The sequence below is a fragment of the Nyctibius grandis genome, chromosome 13 (assembly GCF_013368605.1).
Source record: "Nyctibius grandis isolate bNycGra1 chromosome 13, bNycGra1.pri, whole genome shotgun sequence".
Lineage (NCBI taxonomy): Eukaryota > Metazoa > Chordata > Aves > Nyctibiiformes > Nyctibiidae > Nyctibius > Nyctibius grandis.
Window position 1 is genome coordinate 4,518,913 of NC_090670.1, and position 19,114 is coordinate 4,538,026.

Below are 19,114 nucleotides of genomic sequence, written 5' to 3' on the forward strand. Positions count from 1 at the left end.
TGTTCCAGTTTGCCACTGTTTTTATACTTCCCTAACCTGTGCATCATTCCAACAAGGTAGCAGTTGTTTGCTCACTTGTAGCTGTGGAACTTTACCTCAGTAAGTTGTTTGCAGTTTTTTGAAATGGTAACAGGTTTATGTTGTGCCACAGTGGCACAGTGGGTTACTGTGTTTTTCACTGTAAGTCCAGGAATCCCCATGCAGTCATCAATTGCCATTTTATAAATGTCTGTTTGTCTTTCCTACTGCATTTACTAGTAGGTTCTTAAAAGATAACTGCTTAATACATCGTTCCTGGAGTAGTGTTTGTAACTTTCATTCATAGCTGTTTGTCGTCTTTTTTTTGAAGCTACCAAATACAGCTAGCAGGACACACACTGATCTTGCAGCCATCCAACGAGTGGTGTATAAGCCTGTTCTTGACTCTGTGATAAGTCACCTGGTTTCTTTTTGTCTCTCTTCCCTGTGCTGTTGGAAATTCATCTGTCCTACCTGCCTTGCATAAGTTGGGGCACCTCAAAATACTTAGGGATCAAATACAGCCTCCGGGTTTCTGGCTGTTATCTTTCCCCAAGTCTGATAGGTGAGAAGAGTGCTAACAAATTACCTCTTCTGGGAACTTTTTCTCAGATGCAGTAGAAGAAATAATTGTGGCTTAGACTATATATGGATTTAGCAATTTTATATATGGGACATCTTTTCTACTGGCAGGTTGCTAACAGTGCACTTAGGAGAAATTATACTGCACCCATAATCTTTACTACTGTCTCAAAATCTACAGTATTGTAAAGACTTCATATTTTGTGTGTCACAAAGGAAAGAGGTGGGAGCCTTTTCAAAACACGGTGAGAATTTACCACGATTGTATGGAACATTATTTTTATGTATTTAATGTCAGTATCTATGAATAAAGAAGTTTCTCTTTGGCCCCTATTTTATCTTTAAGGAATGACCTGGTGTAGATTTCTGAATTTCAGACCATTTATTTATTAATTATGTTAGGAAAACTGACTTTGGTTTTCTGCTTGATATAGTAGTCATCACCAATGTATCCAACAAGATTTCTAATTTTACTGGTGATTTTTCTTAGTTAAAAAGTTTGTCACTAAACTCATTTATTACTAAGCAAGAACCTTATTACTAAAGGCAGCAAGAGCTGTCACTATCCAAGCATGAAACATATTACATTTAAACACCATTATTTTTTTTGACCAAATTAAAAATAAGTATCACAAGTTCTAGAAGAAATTTAACTAATTTTACTCTCTATTGCTGCATGGAATGTTAAGCTTCTTTGGATCCACATCAATTCTAGTTTCAGAATAATTTTGTAAGGATTATTTTTTTTCTTCTTTTAGTTATTGTAATGGATGCAGCAATAAAAATTTTACTTCTATTTTTGCTGTCTATCATGAGAAACCTTGAACTAGGTTTCCAGCAGGCTGCATGCAAATCCTAAAATTATTCCATTTATCATTAAAAATTCCAAGTTACTTATGAGTAGTTGTCTCTTTCACATATATGAGACGATCCAAAAAATGCTATTTTCAAAATGTTCACTAAAGAAAAGAAAAAATAAAGGTGAATGGTAATATTCACAAAACTTTCAGATTTTTCTTTTGTCCAACTCACTTTTCTATGGCCTCTTTTTTTTTGGGGAGAGATGAAGATTTCCAATTTTTAATATATGTTTTGAAAATAGGAGAGTAGTTTCAGTTCTTCCTGGTTTTAGTTGTGATAAAATACACAGTTAAAATATTAAAGAAGCTTTAAAAATAATAATGTGTTCTTGATTTTAATTTTGCTTTTAACTTTCTAATATTGGATATTAGTGATAGAGATTTAAATAATCCTAGCTGGTTTTCCCCCAAATACACTGTATGTAATATTTTTCTTCCTTTTAAGAGGAAGTACAGGGAGGAGAAAAAGGTAAGTCCAAAATTGTATTCTTTTAGCTATCAAAGAATACATTTAAATCAAGTGTCAACCATGGATCATGGCACTTGACTGCATTAGTATGGTTATTTTTATTCCTGAAAGAAAGGTTTGTTACAAAGTAATTTATATTCCCTAGCCCAGAAATATAATTGTCTGAACACTGAAGTCCCGTAGAGCTTTTGAAGCTGGGACATGTAGCAAAGAGCATTTCAGACAATTTTAAAGAAACAAAAAGAAACACTGGTAAAAGGAATGAATTCTAAGTAATCAGCTGTCAGGACTGAAAAACATTTTTCTCACATTGTGCTATAATTGCTGGCTCTATTAATGTGATGCGTATTATTGCTTTGGTTATTGCTGATGTTCCAAAGTCAAATAATTGTAATTTCTTCCCTTTGCTTTATCAAGCAAATTGACATTTTCTGTTTGGTTCCCCCCCTCCCTTTTCTTTTTCCTTTGAGTCAGGATGTTCTTCTGTGCTTTTCAGAACGGGATATTATATGGCTTTTTTGCTTTGAAATTACTTTTTCCTCTTTGCTTTAACCCCAGCCATATAATTTCCATCCTCATTTCCATTAGGGACTCTTCAAAACTATTTGTTGTAGCACATTTAAAGGTATAAACAAAGTAGTAGCTTCTGTTTTGTTCCACATCCTGTTTCCCATGTAACCTCAAGAATAGTATTCCGGCAGTTACACATCAGTATTTTCCATTGGTGAATTGACCTTTGTATGGAAAGCCAACCTAAAGTGTGATTACCATAATCTGAAAGTCAGTTTTACAAATAGGCCATCAAGATTGATAGAACTCCCCTGCTTTCCATCAGTGTTGCACACCTTTTATTTCACATAAATTAAATATTCATCCAAGATGAATATCCAAGATACTTGCTATGCTTGTAAAATACCAGAACACGAATCAGTTCCTTGAAGTTTCCAGGTTACCTAGTTCTCTGTAAGATTTTGCATTAATTTTGTGCTTTTTTTAACTTCTGAAGTAGTCCAGTAGTTGTCTCTTACTCATAAAAAATTGTCATTTGAATAATTTAAACCTTCAACTGCCAGCATCATCCAGAGTTCTTGGCAATTAAGTTGAATGCCTAACTGGACCTTTGACAAAGTTAAAGAAAAAAAAGTTGTTAGTGTGTGTTTTAATGTCTGCTTCTGATATTTTTATTTTTCTGATTTTGAAGTGCTTTTGTTAAGACTTTATGACCTTTGCTGTACACCTTCAGGCATGAATCTTAGCTGGACTTTTGTCTTTTCAGTCTTTCATTGTCTCTGTTTTCAAAGTCTCAAGTAGTTATCTCTGCCAGCCCAACTGTTTCTGCTAAGCACTAAATAATGATAGTGACGGACAGCAACAGGATCTGTTTTGTTTCTGTGATGGTTTTTACTTCCAAGGTTGCTTGTGAGGATGGTATCCTAGAAGGCAAAAGTGTGTGCATTTCAATCATAATGAAGGGGCAAATAAACGTAAAAAATTGTTCAAAGAGTCTGAATAAAAAGATAGAAAGGACACAAACTATTCCAATGGTTGGTCTTCTAGTAATGTGGTATATGGGTAGCAGGATAATTGCAATGTTTATGACTTTTCTAGAACAGTTTTATCATCATTCTTTCTAACTTTTGGAGAAAATAAATGAGCAATCTGAATAAAAGCTTTTTTGTTATTCAGAGCACTGCTGTATGAGAAACAGTGGTGCCTTCTTTCAAACTGCCTAAGCAGTTTTCTAAAAAAGTACAATTGACTTTAAATCCTGTTCTCATTTTGTAGTGGTATGTAAACCAGTGGTATTGGTGCTTTCGGGTAACACATATTCTGTACTCTGACGATGTGATCTTTGAGGGTCACTGAACTGTGAGATTTGGCTCATTGCGATTTTGTTACTGGCCTGCAGAGTAGTTGTGAATGAGTTACTTCTGCTTTCTGTGCCTCAGTTTCCTTATAGCTAAGTGATATGAATGATACTGACTTGACCTGAGAATGGCCTTGCTGGATGAAAATTAGTTTCATCTGATCTTGTATCCTGTCTCTAACACTTGATATCTGATACTTAGGAGAGACTGTAAGAACCGCACAAGCTTATTTTCCCAAGCTATTCCTGAGCTTCCACCACTTTGAGGGTCACGGATTTCTTGTCCAGAAGTGGTGGTTCTGATATTCTTATCTGGATTTTTTTCATATATGCAGTTTCTCCATTTCAGTTTTGAACTTAGTTTGTAAAAATTGTAAATTGTAAAATTTGAGCATTCGAAATATGGGCAAAGTTTTAGAAACTACATCATGCAACAAGCACTTATTTTAACTTCTGCTTGCATCAGTCTACTGATGACATTCTTATACTGTGAAAACAGCCCTGTCTTTGAAATGTGTTTTGGATACAGTGATGAAGGAATTAAACTTTATTATTTTACTCAAAAATGTATATAGTTTTTCACAGGTGCATAGAGGAGATCAGAAACTGTGCAAATGCTTTTTTCCCAAATAAGCGTGCCCATTGTATTAGGCTAAGTAGAAATAAAATTAATTTGGTTCATGTTTTTAAATGTATATATGCTTGAGCTAAGATGAGAAGTAAAAGCTATAGATATAAGCAGAATTTATTCTGCTACTCAGTGGCAGAAAACTTTGTACTACTCAAGGAATAAAGTTTTCTCCTAAGTTTTCCTGTGTTAAGGAACTGGAAGAACAGTCAAGGCTCTAAGTGAATTTACCTTTGTGGAATCAAAACCTGGGGGTTTTAGATGCTTCCATATTTATGATTAGCTTTGATAATAACTTTAAAATTATTTAGTGTATGAGTGTATAATTCAGTGTTCCATTTGGTGGAAAATCTCACTCCCAGGCTTGAAGCCTTTCACAATAAGTAATGGGTGTGTGGAGGGGGGTGTGTGTGTCCGTGTAGAAATTGTATCTAACGTTCTTAGGACTAGAAGAAATGGTAAAACCACCAGTATCCTCATTACTTTTGTAATGTTCAGATAATATTAGAAGAGTTCTTATAAACAGGAGTGAAGTCTTTCAGAAGCTATTTTGAATATTGGTTTGAAGTTCAACTACATATTTGTCACAGCACAGCATATGCTACAGGCTGCTGAGTTTCATGAGCAAGGTAACAAAGAAAATTGCTTTTTGTTACTCATCACTTCTCACAAAGATCTGACTAATTTAACAGTTACACAGAGTGGATTTTTTTCCCCCCTCTTTTTTTTTTTTTTTTTTTTTTTTTGGGTACTAGTGAGTGGAACAAGTTTATCCATCAGAAAATGTTTTAAGGTAGTAACTTATATTGTGATGATCAGGAATTTCTGACATGGTTTGCATTTGAAATATTCAGTATCACTATAAATCAAAAAATACAAGCTCATGCTATGGAGCTGTGTGCTACCGGCCTCTGAAATCACTGAACACTGAAGAGGTACGTTAATATGTGTATTACTATGGAATGATTGGTTGGCTTTTCCTGCTGGGCAGCTGTTGGAACTAATCAGATTGTGCCCAAGAGCATAATAAGGAAAAACTTTAATAATGCTTAGCCCTCTTGGAAGCTCTGTTGTTTCAGCTGTCATACTCACTTTCACTGATTTAGTCTAGGTTTTGCTGTTTTGTTAAAAGCCATAATGCTGAATTTCAAAACAGATTTAATTTGATTTTACATTTTACAATGGGTTCTTCCACATATATCCGCAGTAGGCCTCTTCTTACAGTAACAGTAAAGTTAAATGAGGGTAGAAGTGGAGTTTTGACTCTGTAGGTAGAATGCATAACAAATTTAGCAACTAGTTTTATAGTGTCACCTTAGGATTTTGAGATGGTGCTCTAAATTGTGAATCCATATAACAACTGAAAACTATTTTGTTGTAGTGAGCAGTCCTGCGGATTTATGTGAACAAATTGACTCAAACCTTTCTTGGAGAGTAATTGTTTTGTCTTATTTCAGTATCTGTGAATCTGATGTCTAATGACAGATGTAGTAGTTGCTTTTAATATAGTAATGTGCCTGACAAAAATTTTGAATTCAAAATCAACTGTTCATTTATTTTACTGCATAATAAACATATGAAATCGAACTCGTTTGTAGCTTAATACCTTAATATGCAAGAATCTTAACAATACATTAAACCCTTTAAAATAAAGACATAGAAATTAAGTAAGTGTAAAAATCAAGGTGTAGGCTAAGTCTTTCTGTCTAAGTTAAAAATCGTTTAAGGACTGTTCAAGTTAAATTGTTTGAGGTGTGTTTCCTTTTACATGTTGGTGGTCAGTTTCCCAGTTGGTGGACATAAGTTAAGATGGTTTTGCTGGAAACAGTGTCTGTACTGTTATTTGGAAACATCTGTTTCAGGACAGTGGTTGAATTAAACTCAGGAAAGAACTCCAACTGGATCCAGACCTGGGAAAGCTTACTTTTTCTCTGACTTGGATTACACAGGTTGTTACTGGGCAGAAATGGCTTCAACTGTCTTTGCTTGATTTGCTTTTCCTGGAATAGTACAGTTTGTACTAGGTCAGTCATATTGCTAAATAACACTTCAGCTATTTTGATTATTCTGGTGTTAGTTTTCCTACGAAGATACACCCCATCATTCACTTCACTGCTAAGATTAACCACTCTATGCAGTTTTTCCCAGGAAGTGTGGGAGAGCTAGTCTCAGTCTCTGAGGATGTTGGAGGATACACATTAGCTGGTGGGACTAATCTAGGTCTTTGCAACAGGAGATGGATTAATATCCTGTTATCTGAAGCTGATGTTCTTCATGCTTAAATGTTGGCTTATCATGTTCTATGATTCTCTGTTTCTTTCATGTTTTTTCCTGTTGGAGGAAAAACCCCTGTCCATAAACTAAAATTTATAGTGTATGTTCAAGGCTGAACTGCTACTAGAGAAATTAAATAGTGAAAAAAAACTGAACAAAAAAGCTGGAATGGAATGATGAGTGCTTGGTGTTTCCCCTGTAAACGTGCGGTTCTAATATTCTTAATTTGATCTTCTTGCAAATCAATTGTATCTATTTCATCACTGATTTTAAGTCTGAGAAATAGCACAAGTGTATTCAATTAGAGTAAAGTTGGAATTTTATTTTTTTTTTAGAAAGGAATATATTCTTGAGTATAACTACTTATAAAAGTATGTATCATATATGCTTTTAAGATTTTTGATCCCAAACAACTCACAGGGAAGCTGTTTTTAGGAATGTACATTGTTAACTAGAAAGTCATGACAGTTTATATTCTAGAACTTTCAATGCACACAGGTAGCATGAGATTTCTTTTCTAAATTGACTTTCAAAGTCAAATTACTGCCTTATAGTAAGGAAATGTTTCTTCCTTTTTATATTGCTTTTGTTCTACTGATTCAGATAAATAGGAGTCAGTAACACTGGAGAAGAAAGAAGACAAGTTGTCTTCCTGATAAATATAGCATCAGAAAATACATTTTTGGTTCATACCCTACATTCCTGATCAATGTGGTAAAAAGACTTTAATTTAATGAGTTTTTAGAATTCAGTCTCTCTGGAAGTAATTTTAGTGCTTACTGGCACTCTCTACATCTTCTCAGCAACTGTCTCTGACTTACTACTCTGAAATTGCAATATTATTTATTGTCTTCCAATGTGTAACGAAGTGGCATCTTGCACTTACATATGTCACGTACTTTTACAGTTTAATAGGGTAGTTCCACTGTTATTTTCTCTGAATAATACAAAAAGGATAAATTTTCATCACTTAGAAAAGCATAGCTTCATTTCCTTCAAAAGCAAAACCAATCCTGTGGTAGCTAAATGTCCCACACAAACTTTCTCTTCTTTTTTGAGTTTTACAAAACCCTACAAAGAGTGGAGGTCTTGAGAAAGGTTTACTATCATGCTCATTTCAGTGGTATTTGCGACAGGCCTACAATTCCTAAAACCTGTTTGTGAAAGCCGGGGGAAGTCTACTCAAGATGAAAGAAAACTCTATTATATTATTGGTTTTTTTTTTCCTCATTCTATTATATTTTTGCCCACATGAATTGTGAATTTTCTGCATTAAGACTATTTTTTTTGTGTCAAAATTCATAAAGCAGTGATATACGCACATTAAAGTATGATCTCTACATGTGAAAGAATGTCCTTGTGATGTAAATCCAGAGACCATGTTATCTTATTCATTTATCTTTGTGTTTCTGGATGCTGAGATCCCTGAAGGGTGTGTATGTGGGGGGGTGAGGTACTTGTGCCATTCAGATGAAAGTTTTGTCAACTTTTTTTCCTGAAATTGTAAATATAAAGGGAAGATACAGTGGTTTTGCTCACAGCTGAACTTTAGTTTAAAAGGGCCTTAGATCAAATAAGATAATTTTGCTAAATAACTTCTTGGAAAAACTACAGTATCAGAGATTATGATATGGATTTGTCTTAATGAAGATGCCACGTATTTAAAGAAGTCATGCACCTTAGCTGAAATTTTGTGTGTGTGTGTATAAGAGGGAAAGAGATAATAACAATACATTAATTTAATGGACATTGGTTTGCAGATATTTGTACTCCTTTTTTACAAATCCTGAGAAAGGTTTTCTGCCTCTTATTTTTTTTTTCCATTTGTCATGAGCCAAGTCCATGTGTCCATCACCCCCAGTTCCCACTGAAATTACTGGAAGCTGAGGATACTGGACAGTCTCTGCTTTAGCACAAAGGAATTTTCAGAAATGTCTCAGTTGTTTCTGTTTTCTTGTATAGAAATGACTGTCAGTTTTCATCTCCTTCTGCCTGGAAGTAGTGATCTGGTTATAGAGCAGGTAGTGAATAGGAGGGCATTACAGGTTCACACTGCTCCAACACCCAGTCAGCATTCATCTGAGAGCTCTAAAATGTACGATTAGGAGCCCAAGATACCTTGTTTGGCTGTCGAAGCAAAATGAGGTTGTGATTTAGGACCTGTTCTGAACAGCAATACAGAACTGTGGGCTATTAGCTCCAACAGCACAGTGATGCATTAGAGAATTACATCACTAAAACATGTACTGATTCATTTCTCTTTCTTAGGGATACTTGGTTCTGTTCCTGTTCTCAACTAGGAAATTGAGCAAATATGTAATTGTCACATATATAATGCAAATACCAAAATTCACTTGTTGAGTGTATTGTTGCCTAATATAAATCCTATTTCTTTTCTTCATTATATATCTATAGTGTGACTCCAAAGACAGAGAATATACCAAAGGACAAGTCAGATATCTGGAGCTTTATCTAGCTGTGGAAACATGGGAATTCAGAGCAAAGCTCAAACACATTTAATACCTTAATCTGAACACTTTCAGTTGTGTTGAAAAAGTAGTTTCCTGTTCAATAGGATGTCTGTGAATATTTCTGAACTATAATGGAGAGATTAAGAGGGGACGTTACTTCCTTAATTGCCTTACCTGCAGCTATTGACCTTTCTTCTTTTGGGAAGAGTGTCTCTAAATGAAAGAACTTTTGTTTAAAGTTTAAAATTTGAAGTTTAGTATTTCCCATCTTTAGATAGTGGTACAAGTATTTATATGGCAGGAGTATTGTGAAGATAAATTCCTTAAAGTTTTGTGGTGCAACTGCATATTTTGCTGAAATACATAGTTGTATGTCTGCAGTACATTGTGCAAGACCATTGAAGTGATAGCCCAGTTCCTTCTGCCACTTTTTTGTAAGCAATTATCTTGGTAATTTTATGTCATGTTAATGCAGTAATGTGAATAGACCATTAGTCCTGTCCCAGTTTGTAGAAGTATGCGAAATGAATTTTTATTACAAGAAGAGGTTTGGGGTTTTGTTTTGTTTTGAGTTTTGTTTTGTTTTTTTAATTGTAAGCCATGGTTCGAAAGGGAAGTTAGATTTCGTGCTAAAAAAAAAAAAAAAAGACTGAAACAGTATTTCACAGACTGAAGATGTAATATGGGAAGACAATTACTCTTGAAACCTGGTGTGGTCTTGAAAACGTTATTAGGGCCCGATTTCAGCAGAGAACTGGAATTACTGTGTGTATTGCTACTTCCCAGCTTCCATGTTCTCTCCCTTGTAAAGTTTGTAGATTAAAAATATTAACACATTTTGGGCATGGAGGTTCAGGCTTGCTTTAAATGTAGAATGGAATAATTAGGGCAGCAAAAAAGTAAATATATTAAAAATGTAGTATTCACTATCTCTAATTGTTTCTCCTTAATGAAGATGAACATGGTCTTATAAATACATTCTGAGAATTGGATGCCAAGAATTGAGCAGGATGCAAAAATATTCTGTTTTAGAAAAAAATATCTATCCTAGAAAATGAAGCTGACAATGTTCAGAACAAGGTAAGATTGACAGGAACTCTTTGCAGAAAGGAACAAATCATCCAAAAGGATTAAGAAGGTTCAAGTGATGTAATTGTTAGAACTGTTTCAGTCTTTTTGTAGTAAAACTAAATTCAGAAATCCAAGAAAGTAATTTCATGTTTAGATATGCTTCCCAGTCTTTTATTCTTCTTCAGAAAAACAGTATTAAATGCATTGATTGTCTGCTTCTTTGTTCCATATTATACTTTTTACTGTTCCAGCATGAAATGGTTCATTATTGTCCTTATGTTCTATTCATCCCATCTATAGCATTTTGCTCTCTGTCTGCTTCATAGGATGAGTAAGGTTTTGTATGTGGTTGTATATATGGAGAGGAAATCTTTGGCAGTGCTTTACATTTACAGAAGCTCTTTTGTAATTGCAGGTGGAAAAGTAGCAAGTTATGATATAGACATTGCTAATAAGTGATGTCCTTAACTTTTATGTAGGGATGGAGTTAATTAGTATTCTGGATGCACAAAAATCACTTTAGGTTCATGCATGTTTGGAAGCTTCCAAGTCCTACTGTGGATTTAAACCTGTAAGTTCAGTTTATTCAGAGCTAAGCTTTGGCTTGCTTCAAAGGAAACCATGTGAAACAGTGTGTGATACTGACAGAAAACTATAAAATGAACAAGACTCATAGGAATCTTGGCCTACAAATTGAAAGTCTGTAGTTATTTTAACAAAGAGCTAGTGTTTCAAATATGTAAGCAACTTTGCATCTGCTCAGTTTTGCATTATAAACATTTCTTACCTGTGTAATTTTATTTTCTCCTTTGAGGTACTCAGTTCATAGGGTAACCATCTGTATTAATAACGCGTTTCAAGTAACTTTGGGTTGTAAGCTGTGCGATGTGATGAGGGTAGTGACTGTTCAGTCTTTAATCAGGACAGCTGTCCAACAAATTTTAATCTAGAATGCATGAGCATGTAAATTGCATACTGTGTGAGTAATAGCAGAAAAGGGACCTTTCTTAGAGCTGCAACACTTATGGTATTATAGGTCTGAGTGTACTAATATTCACCTATTATAGGAACTTACATCCATTATTGCCTATCATGTAGAATATTTTGTGTTTAAGGCTTTAGCTTGGTTTTGGGAATTCACATGTTCACATTCAGAGTATCACCTTTGAAAGAAAAATGCAAGTTTTATTCTCAGCTTTTATTAAAAATGCTGTCCATTGTATAACTGTTGTCCAGTTTGCTGCATTAGGAATTGAAATTGTGCCACTAAACTTTCTTCTTTGCTAACATAACACTACAGTTATAGAGCTGTTCCATATGTCTTGACAAAAACAGGCAAGGAAACAGTGGCTGTTTCAGATTGTACACTTCAGATTTAGTGACATGGAAAACCTTTGCAGGTCTCTTGCAAAATTACAAGATAATCACTAATAGACTGTCTTAATTTCAGAGTACTTTGTATCACAAGCAGTCATTTTTATATGGTTATTTAGCACAATATTCTTTTGCTTCTCTATTTCTTTGAGAAATTACTACGTTCTGTCAACTTACTGGTCTACAAGTGTAAGTTCATACAATGTTTTGAACACAACAGACTCTGTCACTATTATGAGCATTAACCAGAAGTTGGTCTTTTTCCTATTCCTGTCAATAATGAAGCCCACATTACAATTTGTGGCCTGAGAGAATATTCATTACAATGTCCAGGTAGTCAGTACCCCATTGATTTAACGAAATACTGTGGTGAGATACTGTGATACTGCAATATGTATGTCCAGAGGCAAGTTACGTGTAGACTTCAGGTGCACTTTGTCACGTACAGTCCTGTCCATAATACTAGAAGCTCCTCTAGCTTGTCACATTAACTGTCCATGTGTCATTGATTATGTATTTATTAATCTACCTAAATGTTACAATTTTTAAAATCTCTCTAATTTTTTATTTACATGACAGCCCAAAACAGCTCCGAAAAGGACATTTGGATCCATTACAAACGATCAGGTAAATATACGGTAGGGACTGTTCAACAAGAATATCAGTTTCATTATTTCAGAGACTACTTTGTGCATGAATACACTGAAAAGGATATTATGAAAATTGAATAAGGTAACAGAGTTGCTTATTGCCCTAATAAAGAATCTTGTGATCAGGGCCAAAGCCTCTTAAAGCTAATCCTGGCGCTGAGATGGATATAACCTCGTTTTGCCTCGAATAGATAGGTTACAATGCTTAAATTGTCCTTTTAGATTACGAAAGTCAACCTTTTTTATTTCTCACTCCCATCCTTCTGTAGCGGTGGAGATAATAATGTAGCAGATTATTTTTACCAGTCAGTCATTTTAATGGCAAAAGGTACTATATAAATGTTAATTATCTTTTATGCTTTTCCTGTGGACTCATACCCTTCCTAGTGTGAGCAAAACCTTCAGATCCCTGGGATAATGTGGTGACTGAGGTGCAGTTCAGTCCAAATAACTATCTGACCCTAATAAAAATTTTCACTTCACTGAGGTGTTAATGATGATAGAACCATTTATTTCAACATCCAGAATGTAATCCTGAAGGGTTTTCTTCATGTTTCTCTCTGGATTTTTAACTCTCAATTTCTTTGCTCCTAAGGGAGAGAATTAGATATTTATGATCTTAAAAATGTTTCTTGAATGTCTCATCATTTTTTTTTTTTTTGAGTGTTCAAAGTGGGAGAACTTTTCATTCTTAGAAAATGCATTTGTTAAAATGCAGCATAATGTCACACCATACCTTATTCCTTAAACAACATGAAAATCTTGCTTGAATTAGGAGGAAGTATAATTTTATATAACTCTTTTTTTTTTTGGTGGTTTAAAAAGATGTATAAACCTGTTATGAATAGCAAGAAATACTCTTGGAAAATATTTTTTAATAGAAGATTACTCAAGTGTTAATTATCAACTTGGAAAAGATCTTTGCATTCTCTTCTGTTTCTCCAGTGGTTTACTGCTAGCGATGGGGAATTGAAGCTCTATATTTTGTATCAAACTCCTATGTTATAATGAAAAATATCTTTCTCATACTTGATAGTTAAAAAAAATCAGAGATGGATATGCATATGTATAGCTGCATGTATTCAAAGTCTATATGAAGTGTTTGTTGTAGTTGGGGGATCTAATGACAGAGTAATCAGTGCCCATCTGTCAACTTGTGTACAAATAAGTAAAGATAGCTGACAGGTTTTTGTTTCCTCTAGCTTCTGTTACTTTTTTTTCTGGAAATCTATGTTAAAGCATAGTATATAGAATTCATCAAATCTCAGTAATTACGAAATTTATTGCAAATAACTGCTAGCCAGATTGAAGATGAAGAGAAAACTCACACTCCGCCTTCATGAAGAATAGAATTACCATTCTAAAATGTAACCTAATTGGTTCAAAATTTGTATCTTGATTTAGAAATTATTTGCAAGGCTTTTATTTTCATATGGCTTCTACTAAAGAAGTCAAAGCTACGTTTGTTTTATTGTTTCAAAATGTGTTGCAGTTCACTTCAGACTGTCCCTAGTTGCCACTTAATGTTGTCACAAATACTGTGCAAGTGGCACAGTAATTTTTGAAATGTGGATGAATAGTTCTTTTCCATGAAATAAGTTATTACTTATGTAGGGTCAAATTCTGGCTTTGAGAAATCAATGAAAGAGTACAGCCTTACACAGACTCAGACCTATAAATGCATTCACTGAATGGTGGGTAGCAAGATAGAGTGAATACAAATCTTTTACAAGTAATGAGAAATAAGGAACCCTGCACACTGAGTACGTTTGCTTTCCCTTTGGTCTAAAGTGTCTCAAATCAGTTTAGAACACACATGCAATTGCATGGGTAAACTCAAGAGACAAGCACAATAAACAGAGCAAGAACCAGGCTGGATGCAGCTGTTCATTATTACAAGTATGACACATAAAAAGAAAATCCTAATTAGTCAGCATCTTTAGAGATGCTGTCTTTTTCTGATCATCCTATACAATCAGCCTTAGTGATCTCTGTTCTAGCTCTGCCCTTATGGAAGATACAGCTGGAAAACTGCCTTTACATCCTTTCTTCCTCTGAAGGGTGAGAGATGGGAGAAGAGAGGATAATAGTGATGTTCTTAATCCCTGCTTGTCTGAAGAGAGAGCAGAAGAGGGAATAAAGTTCTAGATTCCAATCTTTATTTTAGCAGAGTCCTTTGTCAACACTAGTGCTTTAAAAGAAACTATGTTTGTGCAATGTATGTAGCATTTCTTCACAATCCAGGGGTGTTAGGTGTTCAACAAACCCCATGAAAAACATCTGATTATTTTCAAATTGATCTCATAGTTCTGTGATAGTTTTTAGAGTGAAAAAAGATCTTATTTTCTCACTGGGATTGTAATTTTCACTACAAATATAAAATATATAATGATGAAGAAAGGAATAGTTTTAATGAGTTTTTAAATATATTTCTAATAAACTGTTATGACTTAGTTTTGTCTGTACCATCTAATGCCTGAATTATGTAGTAAGCCTCTTCTCAATGATGGCATTGGGTTTTTATGCTAGTAGTTTCAGATCATGTCCAGAGTTGCTCCACGAAGAGAGAAACTGTCCCTTTTTCTTGTTTTCCTTGAAATTTAATATTGGTTTTGGTCCTTCAGTGTGGGTATACTGTCTTGCCTTTGGACATGGTTGAACTTTGGCTTCATTCCTCTTCTCCATACTCACTCATACAATAGAGAAACCAAATTACATCTATCCAGGAGTTTAATATCTTTTCTGTAGAAATAGAGAAATTGGTTAAAAAAACAAAATAAGACACACCACTACTCCTTCCAAAATGCAACCCTGCCTCCCCGCCCCCACCTCCCCACCACGCCTGTTTTTTCCAAAGTATCTGTTTTCTTCCCATGTTTGCTCTGAAGCTTTGCTAAGGCTCTGGAGCTTAAAGCAAAATCAAATATTGCAGAATAAAGGTAAATATATAAATGTGTATCACTGTATACAGCATATATAAAAATTTGTGTACCATGACAATTTCAGAACATTAATGAGGTGTTTCTCTATTTAAATATGCTGTCATGCTAAAATATGTTCTTTCTGTGTCTTGTAGGGTCAAAATGTATTTGGTCTTGATATAATTGAGACACCTGAGGGAGATAAATGGCCTCAACTGATTGTCCAACAGATCCTGGATAGGGAGCAGAAGGATACCTATGTGATGAAAATTAAAGTTGAAGATGGTGGAAGCCCTCCAAGATCTAGCACTGCCATCCTTCAAGTCACAGTGACTGATGTGAATGATAATCGCCCAGTCTTCAAAGAGAATGACATTGAAGTTAGTGTTCCAGAAAATGCTCCAGTGGGCACCTCTGTTTCTCAGCTCCATGCCACTGATGCAGACCTGGGCTCAAATGCACAAATCCACTTCTATTTCAGCAATCAGATCTCCAGTTTGGCCAAGAGGCTGTTTGCCATTGATAACACCACTGGCCTCATCACTATAAGAGAACCACTAGACAGGGAGGAATCTCCTGTACACAAATTAACTGTTTTGGCAAGCGATGGCAGTTCAACTCCATCAAGAGCAACAGTGACTGTTAATGTCACAGATATTAATGACAATGTCCCATCAATAGACACAAGATACATCATCAATCCAGTGAATGGGACAGTGCTTTTGTCTGAGAAGGCTCCCCTTAATACAAAAATTGCGTTGATAACAGTAATGGACAAGGATGCTGATCTGAACGGGAAAGTTACTTGTTTTACAGATCATGATGTCCCTTTTAGGCTAAAGCCGGTGTTTGATAATCAGTTTCTCCTGGAGACAGCCACGTTTCTAGATTATGAAGCCACACGGGAATATGCCATTAAAATAGTGGCTTCAGATTCAGGGAAACCTCCCTTGAACCAGTCTGCAATGCTTCTGATCAAAATTAAAGATGAGAATGACAATGCCCCAGTTTTTACGCAGCCTATCATAGGTCTTTCCATCCCTGAAAACAATGCTCCTGGTACTCAGCTAACCAAGATAAGTGCTACGGATGCTGACAGTGGGCGCAATGCTGAGATCAGCTATATCCTGGGTTCTGATGCACCCCCTATTTTCAACCTTGACCGCCGTACAGGCATTCTGACAGCAGTGAGAAAGCTGGACAGAGAAAAGCAAGACAGGTACTCCTTCACTGTGCTGGCTAAGGATAATGGGATGCCACCCTTGCAGACCAATGCTACTGTGACAGTGTCAGTCCTGGACCAGAATGATAACAGCCCTGCTTTCACACATAATGAATATAATTTCTATGTGCCAGAAAACTTACCCATGTATGGCACAGTGGGGCTTATCACAGTTACAGATGCTGACTCTGGAGAGAATGCTGCAGTCACTCTCTCTATATTAAATGGTAGAGATAATTTCATTATAGATCCACTTACTGGTGTAATAAGACCTAATATTACTTTTGATAGGGAACAGCAGGGGTCATATACTTTCCAGGTGAAAGCTGTGGATGGAGGAAGACTGCAGCGTTCCTCAACTGCCAAAGTGACCATCAATGTTGTTGATGTAAATGACAACAGGCCCGTTTTTGTTATCCCTTCATCTAATTATTCGTATGAGTTGATTCCAACATCAGCCAGTCCAGGGTCTGTAGTTACTAAAGTCTTTGCAGTTGATAATGACACAGGAATGAATGCAGAGCTCCGCTATAGCATCATAGGTGGGAACTCAAGGGGCTTGTTTACAATTGACCAATTAACAGGCAATATTACTTTGAAAGAGAAGGTAATTACATCAGATCATGGCTTGCACAGACTGGTGATAAAAGTCAATGACCTAGGACAGCCAGAGTCTCTTTATACTATAGCTCTTGTGCATTTGTTTGTGAATGAGACAGTCACCAACAGTTCCTATGTACAAGAGCTAGTGCGCAGGAATATGGAAACACCAGTTGGCCAGAATGTTGGGGATGGTGAGATAACCCCACAAACCAATGATTATGTCAAGATCATCATTGCCATTATTGCGGGAACTATGACAGTTATTCTGGTAATTTTTGTTACTGCTTTAGTACGATGCCGCCAGACACCTAGGCACAAGGTTGTCCAAAAAAACAAGCAGAGTGGTGAATGGGTTTCCCCGAACCAAGAGAACAGGCAGATCAAGAAAAAGAAGAAGAAGAAGAAGCGCTCTCCAAAAAGTCTTCTCCTCAACTTTGTGACTATTGAAGAATCTAAGCCTGATGATCCTGGCCATGAGCACATAAATGGCACTTTAGACATTCCTGTAGAGCTAGAAGAACAGACTATGGGAAAATATAACTGGGCCACCACACCAACCACATTTAAGCCTGATAGCCCAGATTTAGCAAAGCACTACAAGTCTGCTTCTCCGCAGCCTACCTTTCAAATTAAACCTGAGACTCCTGTACCCCCCAAGAAGCACCATGTCATTCAGGAACTGCCTCTAGATAACACCTTTGTGGTGGGCTGTGACTCACTCTCCAAGTGCTCATCAAGCAGCTCGGACCCTTACAGTGTTTCTGAATGCAGCTGTCAAGGAGGCTTCAAGACCCCAGGCCCCATACACACCAGACAGGTAATGGAAATTTTAAGGTACTCTCTTTCTCCTTCCCTTCTTACTTTACTATTCCTATAACTCTAGCTCCAAGCACTGCAAAATAACTCTTTCTGCAACCATTAAAAGTTTGAAAGGTCATGTTTGATCGAGGCATTGAAAAGTAAACAATTTGAGATTCATCAGTGTTAAGGGAGAAAATTAAAATAACGTGACTGTTGACTGTAAGGAAACTGCATGATTACCTTGGCGGGTGTTCCTGACTGCAGATGGCAGTGTGGCACTTCCCGCCTTACTGCAGTACCTAGTGCAGCTCGTTGTGGTCCTGTCCTCTGTAGTACTGTCTGCTCAAGAACTGAAGTCATCTAGGACAGGTGGAAAGCAATAAAGCTTTACAGGATCTGATAAGTGGTTCTTAATATTAATGGCATCTGGAATTGCAGCCTTCATTTGGGCATAGCTTTACTTCAAGGTCTCTCAAAAGCAGGCAAGGATTTTCCTCTGAGACTTTCAGTGCCATCTTCAGACTAGAAACATACCAGACTACTTAAATCTGGTGGAATGACACAGTTAACAGGCATAGTTAGGGGAAAATTAGAAGCATTGGTATAATTGCTCTAACTTATTTGCTGCTGTGCCTGATAAACCAGATATTAGCTTCTCAGAAATTCAGTACAGCAAAGGAAATGTCTAAAGAATCCTCAGCTTAAAATTAAAAATAAAATGAGAACCAAAGTACTTTTTGTTCTTCAAGACCCTACAGAAAGGCTTTAAATCACTGGAAATTGAATCTAATGTCTGTCCATATTCTGGAAAGTTTCGTTAATAATAAACTTTGCTGTTTGTCTGTTTATTTCTCTTTCTTCATAAATAGCACAAAGTTTTCAATGCAAATAGTTTTCTAGTTAAGCTTTAATTGGTCAAGGAATTAATCATTAAAGAACGAATATCTCAAGAGAGTTTATTATAGTATTGATATTTTAATATCATTGCTTGGGAACAAATTCTCAGCATGACTAAGTCTGTTAGACTTCTTGCTCCAGCTGAGTTTTTGAATTTTTTTCTGTGGGCTTTGTTTTATTACTACTATAGCAATAACAAAATGTGCGTAAAAAAAGCTCCTCGTTCAAAAGTACTTATGATATTTTTGAAAATTGCAGGATGGGTTGTTTATTTTATTCTGTTTTATTCCTCTTAGCAACACAAATCTGTGCAGCAGTCCATATGACTACGCTTTATAAAACTTTAATCTTTTTCTGAGATGCATTAACAGAAAAACTGAAGGGAAAACAAAAAAGAATTTCTTTT

General features: G+C 35.8%; 1 protein-coding gene across 1 annotated transcript in view; it reads left to right on the forward strand.

Annotated features, from left to right (window-relative positions):
- The window catches only part of PCDH11X (protocadherin 11 X-linked), a 304,231-nt gene that overhangs the window by 11,911 nt on the left and 273,206 nt on the right, over positions 1-19,114 (forward strand). Inside the window, exon 2 of the mRNA XM_068412132.1 lies at positions 15,341-17,827. Within this exon, the coding sequence (XP_068268233.1) occupies positions 15,341-17,827 (2,487 nt within the window). The remainder of the gene's footprint in view (positions 1-15,340; positions 17,828-19,114) is intronic.